At 52.7% G+C, this 18,977-nt stretch overlaps 1 protein-coding gene across 2 annotated transcripts in view; it reads left to right on the top strand.

Moving 5' to 3' along the window:
* DNAAF5 (dynein axonemal assembly factor 5) overlaps positions 1 to 10,570 on the top strand; it is a 59,881-nt gene extending 49,311 nt beyond the window's left edge. Inside the window, exons 12-13 of one of the 2 annotated variants that reach the window (XM_024241246.2) lie at positions 4,164 to 4,355; positions 9,612 to 10,570. In XM_024241246.2, the coding sequence (XP_024097014.1) occupies positions 4,164 to 4,355; positions 9,612 to 9,748 (329 nt within the window). In that variant the 3' untranslated portion in view covers positions 9,749 to 10,570. Of the gene's footprint in view, positions 1 to 4,163; positions 4,356 to 9,611 lie in introns of those variants that run through there. The other variant, XM_063725850.1, reaches the window with a different exon arrangement.
* The last annotated feature ends 8,407 nt before the right edge of the window (positions 10,571 to 18,977 follow it).

Raw genomic sequence — 18,977 nt, forward strand, 5'->3', positions numbered from 1 at the left:
AGGTTGCAGTGAGCCAAGATCGTACCATTGCACTCCAGCCTAGGTGACAGAGCCGGACTCCGTCTCAAAAAAAAAAAAAAAAAAAAGAAAATGCTCCTCTTTGACTTCTGTTCAAGTTGGTACTATGAGAACAAACAGCAATGACAGATGAAATACCACAAATTAAATGGCACAGCAAGGAGCAAGGCAGAGGTCTCCAAACCAGCACTGGGTGGGGGTAACAAGGCTCAGCTTCCACGCGGCCGGGAGTGGGGCCCTTAAGGGTTGCAGGGTCCCCCTAGAGCAGTGCCCTTAGGGTGGGGCAGCTGGAGCTGCCTGTGGGGAGACGGGGCCGGGCCACCCTGCAGCAGGACCAGGGGCACAGCCTCAGTGTCTCCGCCTCCTGGAGCCCAAACCCCAGACCAACCCCAGGTGAGAGCAAGCGCTAGGGAGGGGAATGGAGTGGTCAGCTTGAAGCCCCCGAAAAGAAGCAGCACTGAACAGTCATGAATTCGGAGAACCCCTCACTCAGGGCAGCCTGCACACAAACCCCTCAGGACAGGGCCCCCGCCACCCAGCCCATGGACCAGTACCTGTCTGGGTCCTGTTAGGAACCAGACCGCGCAGCAGGAGGTGAGAGGTGGGTGAGCGAAGCTTCATCTGTGTTTACAGCTGCTCCCCATCTCTCGCATTACCACCTGAGGTCTGCCTCCCGTCAGATCAGCAACGGCATTAGATTCTCACAGGACCACAAATCCTATTGTGAACTGTGCATGTGAGTGATCCAGGCTGATGCTCCTTATGAAACTAGTGCCTGATGATCCGCCATTGTCTCCCGTCGTCCCCAGATGGGACCATCCAGTTGCAGGAAAACAAGCTCAGGCTCCCACTGATTCTACATGATGATGAGTTGTAGAATTATATGTTATAATGTCATCATAGAAATAACATCTACAATAAATGTAACGCACGTGAATCATCCCGAAACCATCCCACCCCCTGGTCCATGGAAAATTGTCTTCCATGAAACCAGCGCCTGGTGCCAGAAAGGTTGGGGACTGCTGCCTCAGAACACCGGAGACCCGGCGCTAAGGGCGGCCTCGCACCCAGCCCGGGAAGGAAGTGCCGATAATAGAACCACCTCAAAGTTACCTTTTTTGAGGCGTGTTTAAGATCCTCAAAAAGCTAAAAGAACAACATCCACTAAAAAACAAGTTGAGAAACAAGAAGACAAGCAGGAATAAAGAACAGATGGAAATGGAAACGATCGCTGGGAAGTCCGGAGTGACACGGAATGGTGTGCTGGCGCTACTTTCAGGAAAGGAGTTACCCAGCGAGGGAGGAAGGGGATGGGGTGGGCGGGAAGCGGCCACTCAGGCTTTCCTGATTAGCTCTACTTTATGTGATTATCTGTACTTTGTGTATTTATGCCAGAAATGTTTAGTAGTTTTTAAAAGATGGTTCTTACTAATTCCCGGAAATGAATGGAGTCATCGGAACTTCACACTCTGTGCATTGGGTCAACTCTAGACTGAATGTGGCTGAAAACAATTAGTGACGTGAGAGCCAGGAATGTGGAATTCCCCGAGATCACGGGACAGAGAGGGGCGCGGGGCCTGGGGCGGGCGGAGGACACGGGACAGGGAGGGACGCGGGGCCTGGAGCGGGCGGAGGACACGGGATGGAGAGGCGCCGAGTGGGCCGAGAGGCTCCCGGGCTTTTCTGAATCCCAGGAGAAGAGAATGGAGGAGAGATGGTGCTTCAGAATCTTCCAGAACTGGAGACAGACATGAATTTTCAGATTCACAGTACACACGGCACTGGGCAGAAAAACTGCCGCCTGCTGAACTCTGAGGTCCGGGGGCCTTTGTCAATCATTCTCTCACCTTTGCTTTTCTGTTTTTATTCTTTCGTTAACAAACATCCTGTTCCCACTGACTCTGGAACAAGTTCAGTCCATGCGATTGTTGGGAATTCACTCACTTTTTAAAACAGGAGCCGGCGGAAAGGCTGCACACGTTTGGGCGTCTGAGGGCGTCTGAGCGCGTTTGGGCGTCTGGGCCACAGCCCCCTGTTTATTTTCACTACAAAACGTTCCTTGAGAGGCCCCTTGCCCATTAGTGCCAGCTCTGGGCTTCCCAGGGTGAAGCGTTGGACAAATCGTGGCCTCCTTGGTGGGGAAGGGAAGGATGTCCTGAGTTGGGAGCACAGGCACCCAGGCCTCCCAGAACAGACAGACACAAACGTGAACAGCAGACAGGCCAGCGTGAGCCGATTCTGCCTGGCTTAGTCGTGCATGAAAGGAACCCTAAACTGGTACAAAAGTGGACCTGCAGGCCGTCCAGGGAGTGACCATCGTAAAAACACAATAGCCAACGCCACTCTGTGCAATTCCATAGTTGACCACGCCAGCGGGAGGCCTCAGAGGATCCTGTCCGGGCCCATAGATGTTTGCTAGCGGGACGACCTGGGGTGAGTTGAGCATATGACTCCGTCCTTCCTCCTGAGACCCGTGCAGCGAGGGCTCCCGCCGTGCCGTGAGCATACCCCCCGTGCAGTGAGGGCTCCTGCCGTGCCGTGAGCATACCCCCATGCAGTGAGGGCACCTGCCGTGCAGTGAGCATACCCCCCGTGCAGCGAGGGCTCCCGCCGTGCAGTGACCATACCCCCCGTGCAGTGAGGGTTACCGCCGTGCCGTGAGCATACCCCCATGCAGTGAGGGCACCTGCTGTGCAGTGAGCATACCCCCCGTGCAGCGAGGGCTCCCGCCGTGCAGTGACCATACCCCCCGTGCAGTGAGGGTTACCGCCGTGCCGTGAGCATACCCCCATGCAGTGAGGGCACCTGCCGTGCAGTGAGCATACCCCCCGTGCAGCGAGGGCTCCCGCCGTGCAGTGACCATACCCCCCGTGCAGTGAGGGTTACCGCCGTGCCGTGAGCATACCCCCCGTGCAGCGAGGGCACCCACTGTGCAGTGAGCATACCCCCCGTGCAGCAAGGGCACCTGCCGTGCAGTGAGCATACCCCCCGTGCAGCGAGGGCACCTGCCGTGCAGTGAGCATACCCCCCGTGCAGCGAGGGCACCTGCCATGCTGTGAGCATACCCCCCGTGCAGCGAGGGCACCTGCCGTGCAGTGAGCATACCCCCTGTGCAGCGAGGGCTCCCGCCGTGCAGTGAGGGCTCCCGCCGTGCAGGGCTGCTTCAGGGTTTGGCGCCCTAATGCCTGGATGCGCTCCGCGGCTTCTGCCTTGGTGCCTGTGTTTGGTGGCTGGAAGGCCCCTCCTTGGTGCCTGTGTTTGGTGGCTGGAAAGCCCAGCACCCTCAGGGCCCAGAACCCTCAGGGAAGCGCCTGGACATCTGCCAGGAGTTAACCCACTGGGTCCCACTTGTCTCAAAGCCTGGCTTGGTAGGATGGCCTGAACTTTGGATGTTTTTCATGCCTTTCGTTACACAGGAACCTCCTACTGAGGGTGGATCATGCCCTCCACATTGCAAAAGCAGCAGATACCCAGCCCACCCTCGCATCTGCAGCGGGAAGATGGGCCTCGTGCCAGGCGCGGGCAGCCGCCCCTCCCAGCGTCGGGAAGATGGGCCTCTGGGTGGTTTTGCGACTCGGTCATCTGCGAATCTCCGGATGATACACAGAAGGGGGTGCCAAAGATTTTTTTAAGTTGATGTAAAAAAAAGCATAAGTTTGATAAAAATTATGTCCATTAACCTCATAAGTTTCTACCCGTCGGGAAGGATCATCCTCCTGTTTTCAGCAGCAGAAAACTGACCACAGTAGGGGGTTGTCTGTCACTGAGTCCTCAGCTCTGGTGGGAGGGCAGGGTCGGAGCTGGGTGGGGTGGCCAGCTCGGGGATCTGAGCATCTGGGAGCAGGAAGTGGAGGGCCAGGTGAGCACACAGCTACAGCTACAGGGAGGCTTCGCGCCTGCAGGGCAGGTTATTCCAGGGGCCGCAGCAGGGCCTGGGCCGCCTCCACTCTGTTGGTTCGGGGGTCCCAGGTCGCCAGGAGCACCTTGCATGTGGCTCGAGATGCTCGGAGTCTCCCGTGAGGTGAGGGGTTCCGAGGACCCCAGGGCAGGCGTCCCATGGGAGTGTGAACTAAGTGCCTTTGCGGATGTTGAGACATGAAACGTCTGCTCTAGACTCACACACCTGTCTCGCCCCCTCCTTCCAGAACTCTTAAAACGCCTGGACGACGTTTCCAACGATGTGAGGATGGCAGCCGCCTCCACCCTGGTCACCTGGCTGCAGTGTGTCAAGGGTGCCGACGGAAAGTCCTACTATCAGAGCAGTGTCCAGTACCTGTACCGAGAGTTGCTGGTTCACCTTGATGATCCAGAGAGGGCCATCCAGGATGCAATTTTAGGTGAGACTCTGACGACTTGGCCTTCGTTCCGATGCCTGCTTTCAGCGCCTGCCACGGGCCTCTGTAGCTGAACCGTGTGACCTGCCGCAGGGCCCTGGGGCACAGGAGGAGCCTCAGCTCCAGCCTGCCACACTCTTGAGTTCTTGGCAAGCCCTGAGAGCAGCTATCTTTGTGGTGATAGCCACTGACATTTCCTCTAACAGAAATCAAAATTGAGAGCATTCTAGAATATTTGTTAATTGTTTAAAATAACAATAGTAAGCCCAGTATATATTGACACAGATGACTTGTGTTTTTGAAAAATATTTTCCGAAACAAAATCATCTGCAAGAACAATTTCTGCAAATGTCTTAAATGTGTAGCTTGATGGAAGACACTGGACTTTCACATCTTCCATACAGTCAGTCATGATGTGTATGGCTCTGGTTGAAATACGTGGAAAATAATCTGGCCTCGCCTGTGGCTTCAGGTGTAGTTGGACAAGAGAAGAGTATTTTAGTAGCCTTTTCAGATGGGCGTGGGCCTTCTTCGATACCACACCAACAGCGACATGGCCATCTCTTGAAGGTCACTCACAGCACAGGGCCTGAGGCCACACACCACAGAGCCTTCCACGCTCAGTGCATTAAAATCCGCTGGTCCATCTCGCACTTGGAATGTAATGATTTGCTTTTTTTTCTTTTTGTTTTGTTTTGTTGGTGGTGGTGAATATAATGACTTTGCTTTTTTTAAAATAAAATTTGTATTTTTAATTTTTGTGGGTACACAGTAGTTGTATATATTTATAAGGCATGTGTGATACTGTGATACAGGCATGCAGTGTGTGTAATCACATTGGGGAAATGGGGTCCCCGTCACTTCAAACACTTACCCTTTCTTTGTGTTACAAATAATTCAGTGATACTTTTCGTTATGTTTAAATGTGTGATAAATTATTGTTGACCATAGTCACCCTGTTGTGCTATCAAATACTAGCTCTTATTCTGTTTTTGTACCCATTAACCATCCCCACCTCTCCTCCCTGCCCCATTCCCCTTCCGAGCCTCTGGGAGCCATCCTTCTGCTCTATCTCCATGAGTTCAATTATTTTTATTTTTAGCTCCCACAAATGAGAATGTGCGGAATTTGTCCTTCTGTGCCTGACTGACTTCACTTAACATAGCGACCTCCACTTCCCTCCATGTTGATCCAATGACTGGATCTTTTGTGGCTGAATAATATTCCACTGTGTGTGTGCCGTGTTTTCCTTCTCCCTTCATCTGTCCGTGGACACCCCGGTTGCTTCCAAACCTTGGCTGTCGGGAACAGTGGGGCAGTCGGCGTGCGTGTGCAGCTCTCCCCCATAGCTGATTTCCTCTCTTTTGGGTATTTGCCCAGGAGTGGGATTGCTCGACTGTATGGGGCTCTATGCTTAGTTTCTGAGGGACCTCCAGGCTGTTCTCCAAGCGGGTACTCATTTGCATTCGCACCAGCAGCGTGTGAGCGTTCCCTTGTCTCCACATCCGCGCCGGGACTTGTTTCTGCCTGTCTCTGGATAGCAGCCATTTTAACTGGGGGGAGACGGTGTCTCACTGTCGTTTCCAGCTGCATTTCTCGGAGGAGCGGTGGTGGTGGCACCTTTTCAGATGCCTGTTTGTCATTTCCATGCCGTCTTTTGAGAGACGTCTGTTCACGTCTTTTACCCATTTTTAATTGGATTATTAGATTGTCTCGTATTGAGCCTGAGCTCCTCATATATTCCAGTGATTAACCCTTGTCAGGCGGCGGTTCGCAGATAGGTCTCCCATCCCGTACCGCGGGCTGTACTCTGCTCCTTCTTCCCTTTGCTGTGTGGAAGCTCTGGGCCTGGATGTGCTGACTTTGCCTTTTGACGTCATTTCGAAAATACTACTTAGACCTTCCGGCGCAGCTGCGTCTGGTTTCCCGGCATGGCTACGTCCCGTTACGCGATGTGGGCCCTTCCTGGTGTGGCCGCGTCGCCTCACGCAGCGTCAGAAACTCGGACCTTCCTGGCGTGGCCGCGTCCCGTCACGCAGCGTCAGAAACTCGGACCTTCCTGGCGTGGCCGCGTCGCCTCACGCAGCGTCAGAAACTCGGACCTTCCTGGCGTGGCCGCGTCCCGTCACGCAGCGTCAGAAACTCGGACCTTCCTGGCGTGGCCGCGTCCCGTCACGCAGCGTCAGAAACTCGGACCTTCCTGGCGTGGCCGCGTCCCGTCACGCAGCGTCAGAAACTCGGACCTTCCTGGCGTGGCCCCGTCCCGTCACGCAGCGTCAGAAACTCGGACCTTCGTGGCGTGGCCACGTGTCCTCATGCAACATCAGAAACTCGGACCTTCCTGGCGTGGCCGCGTCCCGTCACGCAGCGTCAGAAACTCGGACCTTCCTGGCGTGGCCCCGTCCCGTCACGCAGCGTCAGAAACTCGGACCTTCCTGGCGTGGCCCCGTCCCGTCACGCAGCGTCAGAAACTCGGACCTTCGTGGCGTGGCCACGTGTCCTCATGCAACATCAGAAACTCGGACCTTCCTGGCGTGGCCGCGTCCCGTCACGCAGCGTCAGAAACTCGGACCTTCGTGGCGTGGCCACGTGTCCTCATGCAACATCAGAAACTCGGACCTTCCTGGCGTGGCCGCATCCTGTCACGCAGCGTCAGAAACTCGGACCTTCATGGCGTGGCCGCGTCCCGTCACGCCGCGTCAGAAACTCGGATGGTCCTGGTGTGGCTGCTCTCCTTATGCAACGTCAGAAACTCTCCTGCATTGGCACCAGGCTCAGAAGAATCCAGGCCTTGTGGTGGCAGGGCCAAGCTTTGGATAATTCTGATTTTGTGTGTGAGAGCTTGACTTGTATCCTCGGCAGTGGGCGCAGGCCTAATGGTGCCCACTGGCAGGTGGAAGCCGTGTGCTCAAGGATGAGTGTGGCAGGGGGCGCGGGTTCAGCTGCTCCCGCATCTGCGCAGGTGTGAGCACAGTGACAGGCAGGCTGGGCGTGCTCTGCGTGTGACCACAAACCTGGCTTTGACTCACAGACCCCCTGAAGGGTCCTGGGGACCCCGAGGGCCTTGGAGCCTGTGTCGGGAGCCCTTGCCTTGAGTCATGGAATCAGGTTGTCAGCCAGTGAGGGAGCCCCAGAGCCCATCGATCCACGGCGGGGCCCGTGCCCTCTCCAGGTCACGGAAAGAAGCTGCGAATTGGAGACCAATTGGAAATTGTTTAAAAGGAGGACAGCAGCTCACGCGCAGGCCTCGCTGGGACAGCCCGTCCTGCCAGATCCACCCTGCGCTCCCAGCTCCCCACACTCCCTGACAAATCTCAGCCCTGCCTGTCCTGCCAGATCCACGCCACGCCCCCAGCTCCCCACACTCCCTGGCAAATCCCAGCCCTGCCTACGCCCTCCCAGCTCTCCTGCCCTGCACTACGCACCATCAACCCGAGTTCTGAGCTTCTCCTACTCTCAGCTTCAGCTTCACTCGCTCTCAGGATCTTGCTCTGGTCTGAGGAGACCAGTGCCCCTGTGCACCACCAGCTCAGCCTGCAGCCCCGGCCCTCTCGTCTCCCCAGGACCGCACAGGGCGTCTCCCCCCATTGCACGGTCCAGGCCATTCTTTCTCCTGTCTTTAAAAAAAATGAAACACAGATGCCCTGGACGCCGCCCCCACGTCCCCCACCGCACATCCACCTGGCAGCAGGCTCCCTGGAAGCAGCCCGCCTTACCCCTCCTCGAGGCCCTGAGCCCGTGGCAGGCATCTGCGGCCGTCCACCTGCCTGCACCTCTGAGCAGCGCCAGGCACAGCTGGTGGCCACGCACCCTCCTCTGGCTGCGGGACACCCGTGCTCAGCCTCCTGGTCTTTCCCTCGCCCATGTGGGCCCCTCACTGCTCCTCTGCTGTGTCTGCACCGCTCCCTCAGAGCTCTTCTCCTGGCCTCAGCTCCACACACGAGTGCAGCTGCCTGGTGCCGAACCCTGGGCCGCTATCCACCTCCCTGACTCTGCCTGCCGGGTCCCCCCACCCTCAGTGGCTCAGTGGCCATCTGTCCTCAAGATTGAAGACAGAGACCTTGAGGTCCTCCTGGATCCCCTCTTAACTCCCAGCAGAATCTGATAAGACTCCCCAGCCACTGCAGCAACCTCCCCATCCCCTTCCTGCCTCAGCTAGACACGCCCAACCGTTACTGGCCCCCACCCCTGCAACTCCCACTGCCCACATCACATACACCACCATGAGCCCCTGATACGTTTGCCTTCCTGATTTTCATCATCGGCCACTGCTTCCTGATGAACCCTCCGTAAGCGTGGGTTCATTTCCGGCTGTGTCGGTGGTGCCTGGCTCGTGGGAGGTTTGCAGTCACTGCAGCAGGTGAATTGGCATCAGCAAATTGGGTAAGAAAGTCGTCTGTTTTTCCGAGCCTGTGTATTTGCTCCTGTGAAACCTGTTTCTAAGCCCAAAAATGCCACCTGAAGACTCTGCAGGACATCATTTCATGGTCTGCCAACAACTGCCAGGAGGCGATTTTAAGTTCTTTGAATCCACGTTGTGACTGCCGGGTTGTATCCACGTTACGACTGCCATGCACCCACCCAGCAGCATCAGGTTCCTCGTATTCCATAGTGACCACCGGCAGCATCAGGTCACTTGTGTCCACGTTGTGACTCAGGTCATTCGTATCCACATTCTGACTGCTGTCCACCCGTCCAGAGTGTCAGCTCACTTGTATCCACGTTATGACTGCCACGCACCCATCCGCTGCATCAGGTCGCTCCTATCCACACTGGGACTGCCATGCACGTGGCCAGCAGCGTCAGGTCACTTGTATCCACGTTATGACCACTGGACACCCATCCAGCAGGATCAGGTCATTCGTCTCCACATTGTGACTACTGTGTCCCCATCCAGCAGCGTCAGGTCATTCGTACCCACATTGTGAGTCGGCTCACTCGTATCCACATTGTGAGTCGGGTCACTCGTTTCCACTTTGTGAGTCAGGTCACTCGTATCCACATTGTGACTACTGTGCACCCATCCAGCAGCGTCAGGTCATTCGTACCCACATTGTGAGTCGGGTCACTCGTATCCACATTGTGAGTCGGGTCACTTGTATCCACATTGTGACTACTGTGTATCCACCCAACAATGTCAGGTCATTTGCAAATGCTTTTACAGATGCTTGAACTTTAATACAAAGGCAGTTTGCACGAGAGGTAAGATTGGTTTCATGTTTATTTCTGGCATGTTCAAGCTGTTTTGCTATTTTACAGAGGTCCTCAAAGAGGGCAGTGGGCTGTTCCCAGATCTCCTGGTGAGGGAGACGGAGGCTGTCATCCACAAGCACCGCTCAGCCACCTACTGCGAGCAGCTCCTGCAGCATGTGCAGGCCGTGCCAGCCACGCAGTGACCACGCTGGTGCGAGCCACAGCACACCCTTGTCCCCACCTGAGCCGGAGTTTGTGGCCTTTAAATCTCATAAACAAGGCACCTCTGTGCCAACAGCAAGACTATGACAGCAAGAATGTACTCCTCAGGACACCTGCCCGCTCTTTCCCTGGAATAACAGCCTCTGAGTGGATTCTGCATTTTATGTGATTTGTACCGTTCATCGAGAGGGCTCCCAAACGTCTACAGCTGATTTGAAATTAAAAGTAAATCGCAGCTGCTGCTCCTGCAGCCAGATCAGCATCATCTTAGTTTTTAAGCCTCACGTGTGCAGCTGGGTTCGTGAATTATCGGTTCCATCCTGCTTAGATGCTCACCAAGAAAGTTTTTACCTATTTAACAAAAAACAAAAAAGCCAAAGTGATTATAAAGAAATGAAATCTCTTTTTGGGTTCTTTCTCCTGAAATTTAATATCTCAGTGAACAGACTAAAAGGAATTTGGAATCTTAACAACTTACCAAATTTCTCCTGTTTTAAATATACTGGGCCTTTAAAGGTTATATGTCCGGTCACCGTATGTTTTAAGTCAGTGATGCTGACAGTGTTGAAAACAATATTTCATTGGATCTTATTGTGGTTGCCCCTATAGGTAGCAGGAAAGTAAAGTTGCATTTCCCTCTCGTACATTCTACACCCAAGTGCCTAAAAGAGCTCATTGTAAGTGGGTAGTGTTACCGGAAGCCGTTCTGTTCACACAAGGGGGAAATGCTGTGTATATTTTTCAACAAATATTAACATTTATACTTTCATGTTTGAAAATTTAATTAAAAATATTTGTTATAATGATTGTGTATGCCTGACTTTGTGGGTTGGTAACTAACCGACATGTCAGGCAGGGATCCCAGCCTCTAGAATTCTAGGGTTCCTCTGCGGGGTGTCGTAGTGTCCCCCTCTGGACACCAGGGGGCAGACGCTCCCAACATTCAGGCAACACCCCCAGTAAGGAGGGCCCCATAGGATTCACCTCCAGAGGGGCTAGGGCATCAGAGTCGGGGCAGGCCAGCCTTGGGGGTGTCAGGGTCGGGGGAGGTCAGCCTTGGAGGGCATCAGGGTGGGGCAGGCCAGCCTTGTGGGGGGTGTCAGGGTCGTGGGAGGTCAGCCTTGGGGGTGTCAGGGTGGGGGGAGGTCAGCCTTGGGGGGTGTCAGGGTGGGGGGAGGTCAGCCTTGGGGGGCATCAGGGTTGGGGGAGGTCAGCCTTGGGGGCATCAGGGTGGGGGCAGGCCAGCCTTGGGGGTGTCTGGGTAGGGGGAGGTCAGCCTTGGTTGGCAGCTGGGGTGTCCAGGTGCAGAGGTCAATCTGGATGGTGGGTAGTTTCAGAGTTGGGGGACATCAACCTTGGTGGAGGGTGTTTTGTCCGGGTGGAGGAAGGTCACCTTTGGGATTGTCTGGGTGGGAGAGGTCAGCCTTGGGGGTGGCTGGGGTGTCCAGGTTGTGGGAGGCCAGCCTTGGGGGGACGCCGGGGGGGAGAGGTCAGCCTTGGGGGGTGTCTAGGTTGAGGGAGGTCAACCTCGGGGGGTGTCAGGGTCGGGTGAGGTCAGCCTTGGGGGGTATCTGGCTTGGGGGAGGTCAGCCTTGTGGTGTCTGGGTTGGGGGAGGTCAGCCTTGGGGGGTGTCTGGGTTGGGGGAGGTCAGTCTTGGGGGTGTCTGGGTTGGGGAAGGTCACCCTTGGGGGGTGTCTGGGTTGGGGGAGGTCAGCCTTGGGGGGTGTCTGGGTTGGGGGAGGTCAGCCTTCGGGGGTGTCTGGGTTGGGGGAGGTCAGCCTTGTGGTATCTGGGTTGGGGGAGGTCACTATTGGGGGGTGTCTGGGTTGGGGGAGGTCACTCCTGGGGGATGTCAGGGTTGGGGGAGGTCAGCCTTGGGGATGGCTGGAGTGTCCAGGTTGGGAGGTCAGCATGCGTGGCTGAGCCTGCCCCATGGACTCACATCCCCTACCCTAGACACCCTCACCACCCTCTGGTCCCCTCCAGAGTTGCACCGTCATGGCTGCTCCCTGCACCAGCTTCTGTAACTGGTGGCCACAGGGATTTCAGGGGCCCTCAGGGGTGGTCTTCCACCTCTTCCTTGTGTGCCCTTTGACCTCTGTGGCTTCTGCCATGTCTTTGAAGGGCCCTTAAGAGCCCCTGGGTCGGTGGTCCTCAGTGGTGACGGAGCCAGTGGCAGCAGCCTCACCTGGAAGCTTGTTAGAAATGCACATTGCAGGGCCTCAGGTCAGACGTACTGAGGCAGAGACGGGTGGGCCGCAGTCAGCCCTGCAGGTGATTCTGAGGCTGCGGACTGGAAGGATCCCCACCTGTGCGCCAAGCAGTTCCCATCCAGCTCCCATCCAGCATGAGGCTCCGTCGTCTGTCTCTGTCACAAGAACCAGAAATGAATGGCAGGGAGCTTGCCCGAGAGGACACACGTGTGAGGGGCCCCTGGACCCCTCGGACGCAGGTGCACCAACCCCTGGGCCGTCCCTCGCCCTGCATGCTGGGGCCACACAGCATGGGAAGAGACATCAGCACTGCCGCTCCGTCTCTACACATCTGTAAAGGGAGCTCCCAGGGACCTGGCACGTCCACAGGTGCGTGTGTTCAGAGAAAGACGGAAACCCAGCCTACAAGGGTTCACAGACACCCAAGAGGCGTTACGTCCCTCTCCACTTAATTCTTTGAAATTTTTATAGGCTGGGTGTGGTGGTTCTTGTCTGTAAAATCCAGCACTTTGGGATGCTGAGTGGAGAGGATCACTTGAGCCCAGGAGTTCGAGACCAGCCTGGGGAAGAGAGGGAGACCCCGTCTCTACCAAAAATTTTAAAAATGAGCCGGGCATGGTGGTGGCTCATGCCTGTAATCCCAGCACTTTGGGAGGCCAAGGCGGGCAGATCTCTTGAGGCCAGGAATTCAAGCCAGCCTGGGCAGCATTGGGAAACCCCATCTCTACAAAAACATTTTAAAAATGAGTGGGTATAGTGGTGCACACCTGTAGTCTGAGCTACTCAGGAGTCTGAGATGGGAGAACACCCCAGCCTGAGAAATGGAAGCTGCAGTTACCCAGGACTGCACCACTGCACTCCAGCCTGGACAAGGGGAGTGAGACCTTGTTTAAAAAAAAAAAAAAAAATTGTAAATCATACAAGAATGGATTAATACAATATGTACTTTTTTTGTCTTGCTTTTTTCACTCAGCAGTTTTGAGGTCCATCTATGTTGGGGTGTCCATCAATAGTTCATTCCTTTTTGCTGCTGCGTAATATTCCATTCTATAGATAAGCCACAGTGTGTTCACCCACTCAGCTGTTGACATGTGTTTGAGCTCTTTCCAGGTTTTGGCTATTACAAATAAAGCTTCTTCCAACATTTGTGTACACATCTTTGTATGGATAGGTACTTTCATTTCTCTTGGATAAACATCTAGTAGAATGGCAGTCACGATAGATGTATACTAAATTTTTAAGAAACTACCAGCCTATTTTCCAGACTGGTGGGACCATTTCCACCAGCCCTGTGCAAGAATTCCAGTTCCTCCCATATTTGCCAACTCTAGCTAATCAGTTTTTAATTTTAGCCATTTTAATAGGTATGTAGTTGTATCTCATTATGGTTTTAGTTTGCATTTCCCTAATGTCTAATGATGCTGAGCATCTTTTCATATGCTTATTTGCCATCTGTATATCTTTTTTGGTGAAGAGTCTTTTTAAATATTGACATGGTTTGGCTGAGTGTCCCCACCCAAATCTCATGTTGAACTGTAATTCCCAGTGTTGAGGGAGGGACCTGGTGGGAGGTGATTGGATCATGGGGATGGATTTCTCCCTTGCTGTTCTCGTGATAGTGAGTTCTTACGAGATCTGGTTGTTTAAAAGTGTGCCTTCTCTCCCCTGTCGCCTTGTGAAGATGTGCCTGGTTCCCCTTCACCTTCTGCCATGATTGGAAGTTTCCTGAGGCCTCCCCACCTGTGCAGAACTGTGAGTCAATTAAACCTCTTTTCTTCCTAAACAAGCCAGTCTCAGGTAGTTCTTTATGGCAATGTGAGAACGCACTAATACAAATATCTTGCCCATTTAGACAAAACTGGGTTGTGCTCTTGCTGGATATTGAGAATTCTTCGTATATTCTAAGTACAAGTCCTTTATCGTATAGATGTGACTCACAAGTATTTTCTCTCATTCTATAGCTTGCCTTTTCATTATTTTAACAATGTCTTTTGAAGAAGATAAGCTTTTTATTTTGAATGGAGTCTAATTTATCAATTTCTTTTTTAATGGATTGTGCTTTTGGTGTTGTATCTAGGAAATCTTTGCCTAACCAAAGGACACAAAGTCTTCAGTTCCTGAAGCTCAAAAAGCTGTTGTCGCCAGGCACAGTGGCTCACGCCTGTAATCCCAGCACTTTGGGAGGCCAAGGTGGGAGGGTCGCTTGAGCCCAGCTTGGGAATCATAAGGAGACCCTGTCTCTACAAAAAAAAAAAAAAAAAAGCCAGGCATGTTGGTGCATACCTGTAATTCCAGCTACTCGGGAGGCAGAGGTAGGAGGATCTCCTGGGCCTGGAGGTTGAGACTGCAGTGAGCTATGATTGCACCACTGCACTCCAACCTGGGCGATCATGCGAGACCCTATCTCAAACAAACAAACAAAAAGCTGTTGTCATAGGCCAGGCACGGTGGCTCACGCCTGTAATCCCAGCACTTTGGGAGGCCGAGGTGCGAGGGTTGCTTGAGCGCACCTTGGGAGTCATAAGGAGACCCTGTCTCTACAAAAAAAAAAAAAAAACCCAGGCATGTTGGTGCATACCTGTAATTCCAGCTACTCGGGAGGCAGAGGTGGGAGAATCTCCTGGGCCTGGGTCGTTGAGGCTGCAGTGAGCTATGATCGCACCACTGCACTCCGAACTGGGCGATCGTGCAAGACCCTATCTCAAACAAACAAACAAAAAGCTGTTGTCATAGGCCAGGCACGGTGGCTTATGCCTGTAATCCCAGCATTTTGGGAAGCCAAAGGCTGGTGGATCACTTGAGGTCAGGAGTTCAAGACCAGCCTGGCCAAGATAGTGAAACCTCATCTATACTAAAAATACAAAAATTAGCCGGGGGTGGTGGTGGGCGCCTGTATCAAAGCTACTCAGTAAGCTGAGGTGACAGAATTGCTTGAACCCAGGAGACGGACGTTACAGTGAGCTGAGATCGCGCCACTGCACTCCAGCCTGGGTGACAAAGTGCGACTCCGTCTCAAAAAAATAAGTAAATAAAAACAACTCATCTATTTGTTCTTACCTACACTGTGATTCAAAGGCAACTTCTACTTCCCTTTGAAATCCCCTTTCTGTGACATAAATGAAGAGCTGAGGTTACTGGAGGGCGGGAGTTGGTTGGTTGAAGGAAAAACACTCACCTTTTTGTAGCCAAAGACAGCCTTCTATATCAGTACGGGATGATGTCCAAAACACATTGTTAATTTTAAAAAACAGGCCGGGCGCAGTGGCTCACGCCTGTAATCCCAGCACTTTGTGAGGCTGAGGCGGGCGATCACGAGGTCAGCAGTTCGAGACCAGCCTGGCCAACATAGTGAAACCCAGTCTCTACTAAAACTACAAAAATCAGCTGGGTGTGGTGGCGCACACCTGTAATCCCAGCTACTCAGGAGGCTGAGGCAGGAGAATTGCTTGAACCTGGGAGGCGGAGGTTGCGGTGAGCTGAGATCTCGCCACTGCACTCCAGCCTGGGTGACAAAGAGAGACTCCTTCTGAAAAAAAAAATAAAATACGGGAGCTGCCTATTTTGCTTATATGCATAAAAAATTTCTGGAGGGGACAAAAGAAACCAGTTGAACAGTGAGGCCTCTGGAGAAGGGACCTGAGTGCCCCAGGGACTGGAGTGAGAGTCCAGTCTTTACCTCTTGGTACCATGGAATTTACTCCTCTCGGTACCACGGAATTTACTTTTAATGCACGTATTTATTACCCAGTCAAAAACAACTCGGCTGAGACTAACCTGTAATCGAAGCCTCACTGACACCTGATGCTGTTCTCCGCTCACAAGTCAGCACATTTGTTTCTTCTGTACTGCGAACCCCTATCCCAGGGAAGGGTGTTCAGGATGTCAGAGCAAAAGCTTTATCAGAAAGTTGTCTTGGGCAGGGTGTGGTGGCCCACAGCTGTAATCGCAACACTTTGGGAGGCTGAGGCAGGAGGATTGCTTGAACCTGAAAGTGGAGGCTGCAGTGGGTCTTGATGGCATCACAGCACTCCAGCCTGGGTGACAGAACAAGACCCCATCTCAAAGCAAACAAACAAAACTTGTTTTATTGAGAAATGAAAATGCAGAGACTTGTAACCAAGTGCTCATAGCAGCTTTATTCTAGCCCCAAATTGGAAAAATCCCAAATGTCCATCGACAGTCCATCTGCAGTATAAACAAACTACAGTCTATCCAGACAACAGAACACGATTCTGCAATCCAATGACAGGGCACACTGCAACGGGGACAGCTCTCACAGATACCAGGCCAGTGAGAAGACACTGCATCTGATATAATTTACATGGAACTCGAGAACAGTCAAAGCTGTTCTATAGTCCTTTTTTTTTTTTCTTTGAGACAGGGTCTCACTCTGTCACCCAGGCTGGAGGGCAAGGGCGCCATCATAGCTCACTGCAGCCCCAACCTCCCGAGCTCAAGCGATCCTCCCGCCTCAGCCTCTGGAGTAACTGGGACTACAGATGCACACCACCACACCCAGCTAATTTTTTATTTTTAGTAGAAATGAGTTCTCCATATGTTGCCCAGACTGGTCTCGAACTCTTGGGCTGAAACGAACCTCCTACCTCAGCCTCCCAAAGTGCTGGGAGGACAGGCTTGAGCCGCTGTGCCCAGCCTACTCCTTTTTAAATCACCGAATCAATGATGACTATATGGAGGCTCTTTATGTTTATTATATTATTCTCTCTACTTGTGTATGTGTGAATTCTGCATGAGTTTTTATAATGAAAAACATCAAACTTCAAAAACAGTCACCTGGCTAAGCGTGGAAGACACAGGCTCAGCCTGAGTGCTCTTGGAGGCTCTCCTCCAGGTGGGAGCAGGCCGGGCGGTGTCCCTTTTACTGAGCACTTGATTTCCCACTACCAGGTGCCTCCTCACTAGCCTGAGAACTTAGTTAAATTTTCTCTAAAGATAAATCTTTCATCCTAGCCAGAGCAATCAGGCAAGAGAAAGAAATAAAAGGCATCTAAATTGGAAAATAAGTCAAATTATCCCCATTTGCTGATGATATGATCATATATCTAGAAAACCTTCCACCAAAAAGCTCTTAGATGCGATGAATGCAGTTAAGCTGCAGAATACAAAATCAACATACACAAATCAGTAGTATTTCTATCCATCAGTAATGATCTAGCTGAGAAAGAAATCAAGGCAATCACACTTACAATAGCTACAAAAAAATAAAACACCAGCTGGGCTCCGTGGCTCACCTCTGTAATCCCAGCACTTTGGGAGGCCGAAGCGGGCAGATCACGAGATCAGGAGATCGAGACCATCCTGGCTAACAGGGTGAAATCCCATTTCTACTAAAAATACAAAAAAAAATTAGCCAGGCATGGTGGCGGGTGCCTGTAGTCCCAGCTACTCGGGAGTCTGAGGCAGGAGAATGGAGTGAACCTGGGAGGCGGAGGTTGCAGTGAGCCGAGATTGCGCACTGCACTCCAGCCTGGGTGACAGAGCCAGACTCCGTCTCAAAAAAAAAAAAAAAAGAACTAGATCCTGACTTTTGCAGCAACATGGATGGAACTGGAGGCCATGATCTTAGTGAAACAAGCCAGGTGCAGAAAGTCAAATACCACATATTTTGACTCATGAGTGGGTGCTAGAAAATGTGAACACATGGACATAGAGAATGATAGACAGTGGAGACTCAGAAGGGTGAAGGGAGAAGAGGGAGTGGATGACATAAAACGACTTAGTGGGTACAACATATGATATTCGGGCAATGGATCTCCCACAGCCCTGACTTGACCAGTATCCAGAATGCAATCTATGCATGTAACAAGACTGCACTGCACCCCACACATTCTTACAGAGATAGAATATTTCTCCTGCCTTCTCCTCATTTTCCAGAATTCCTTTTTTTTTTTTTTTTTGAGACAGACTCTCGCTCTGTCGCCCAAGCTGTAGTGCAGTGGTGCGATCTCAGCTCACCACTACCTCTGCCTCCTGGGTTTGAGCAATTCTCCTGCCTCAGCCTCCTGAGTAGCTGGGATTACCGGCGCACGCCACCACATCTGGCTAATTTTTGTATTTTTTTTTTTTTGTAGTAGAGATGGAGTTTCACCATGTTGGTCAGGCTGGTCTCGAACTCCTGACCTCATGATCCGCCCGCCTCGGCCTCCCAAAGTGCTGAGATTACAGGCGTGAGCCACCGCGCCCGGCCCACAATTCTATAAATAGCCAGTATCATCCAGACATCAAAGCATTGTCCATCTGATGTCAGAGAGAAACAACCCCTGGATGTTACTCAGGATGGTGGGCTATGAATACCATGGTTTGTTGTTGTTGTTGTTGTTTGTTGTTGTTGTTTGTTGTTGTTGTTTTCAGATGGAGTCTCGCTCTGTCACCCAGGCTGGAGGGCAGTGCTGCAATCTCGGCTCACTGCAAGCTCCACCTCCCGGGTTCAAGCGATTCTCCTGCCTCAGCCTCCCGAATAGCTGGGGCTACAGGTGCCCGCCACCACGCCCAACTAATTTTTGTATTTTTAGTAGAGACGGGGTTTCACCACATTAGCCAGGCTGGTCTCGGACTCCTGACCTCAAATGATTCACCCACCTGGGCCTCCCAAAGTGCTGGGATTACTGCGTGAGCCACCGCACCCCGCGGATTACCTTTTCTTTTCCTTTTCCAAACTTTGAGTCGTAATCATTTTAAAAGCTTTTTTTTTTTTTAGACGGAGTCTTGCTCTGTCGCCCAGGCTGGAGTGCAGTGGCATGATCTTGGCTCACAGCAACCTCCTCCTCCCGGGTTCAAGTGATTCTCCTGCCCCAGCCTCCCAAGTAGCTGGGATTACAGGCGTGCACCTCCACGCCCAGCTAATTTTTACATTTTTAGTAGAGACGGGGTTTCACCATGTTGGTCAGGCTGGTCTCGAACTTCTGACCTTGTGATCCACCCACCTCGGCCTCCCAAAGTGCTGGGATTACAGGTGTAATCCACCGCACCCAGCCT

This window comes from Pongo abelii, chromosome 6 (assembly GCF_028885655.2).
Source record: "Pongo abelii isolate AG06213 chromosome 6, NHGRI_mPonAbe1-v2.0_pri, whole genome shotgun sequence".
In the NCBI taxonomy this organism is placed as follows: Eukaryota; Metazoa; Chordata; class Mammalia; order Primates; family Hominidae; genus Pongo; species Pongo abelii.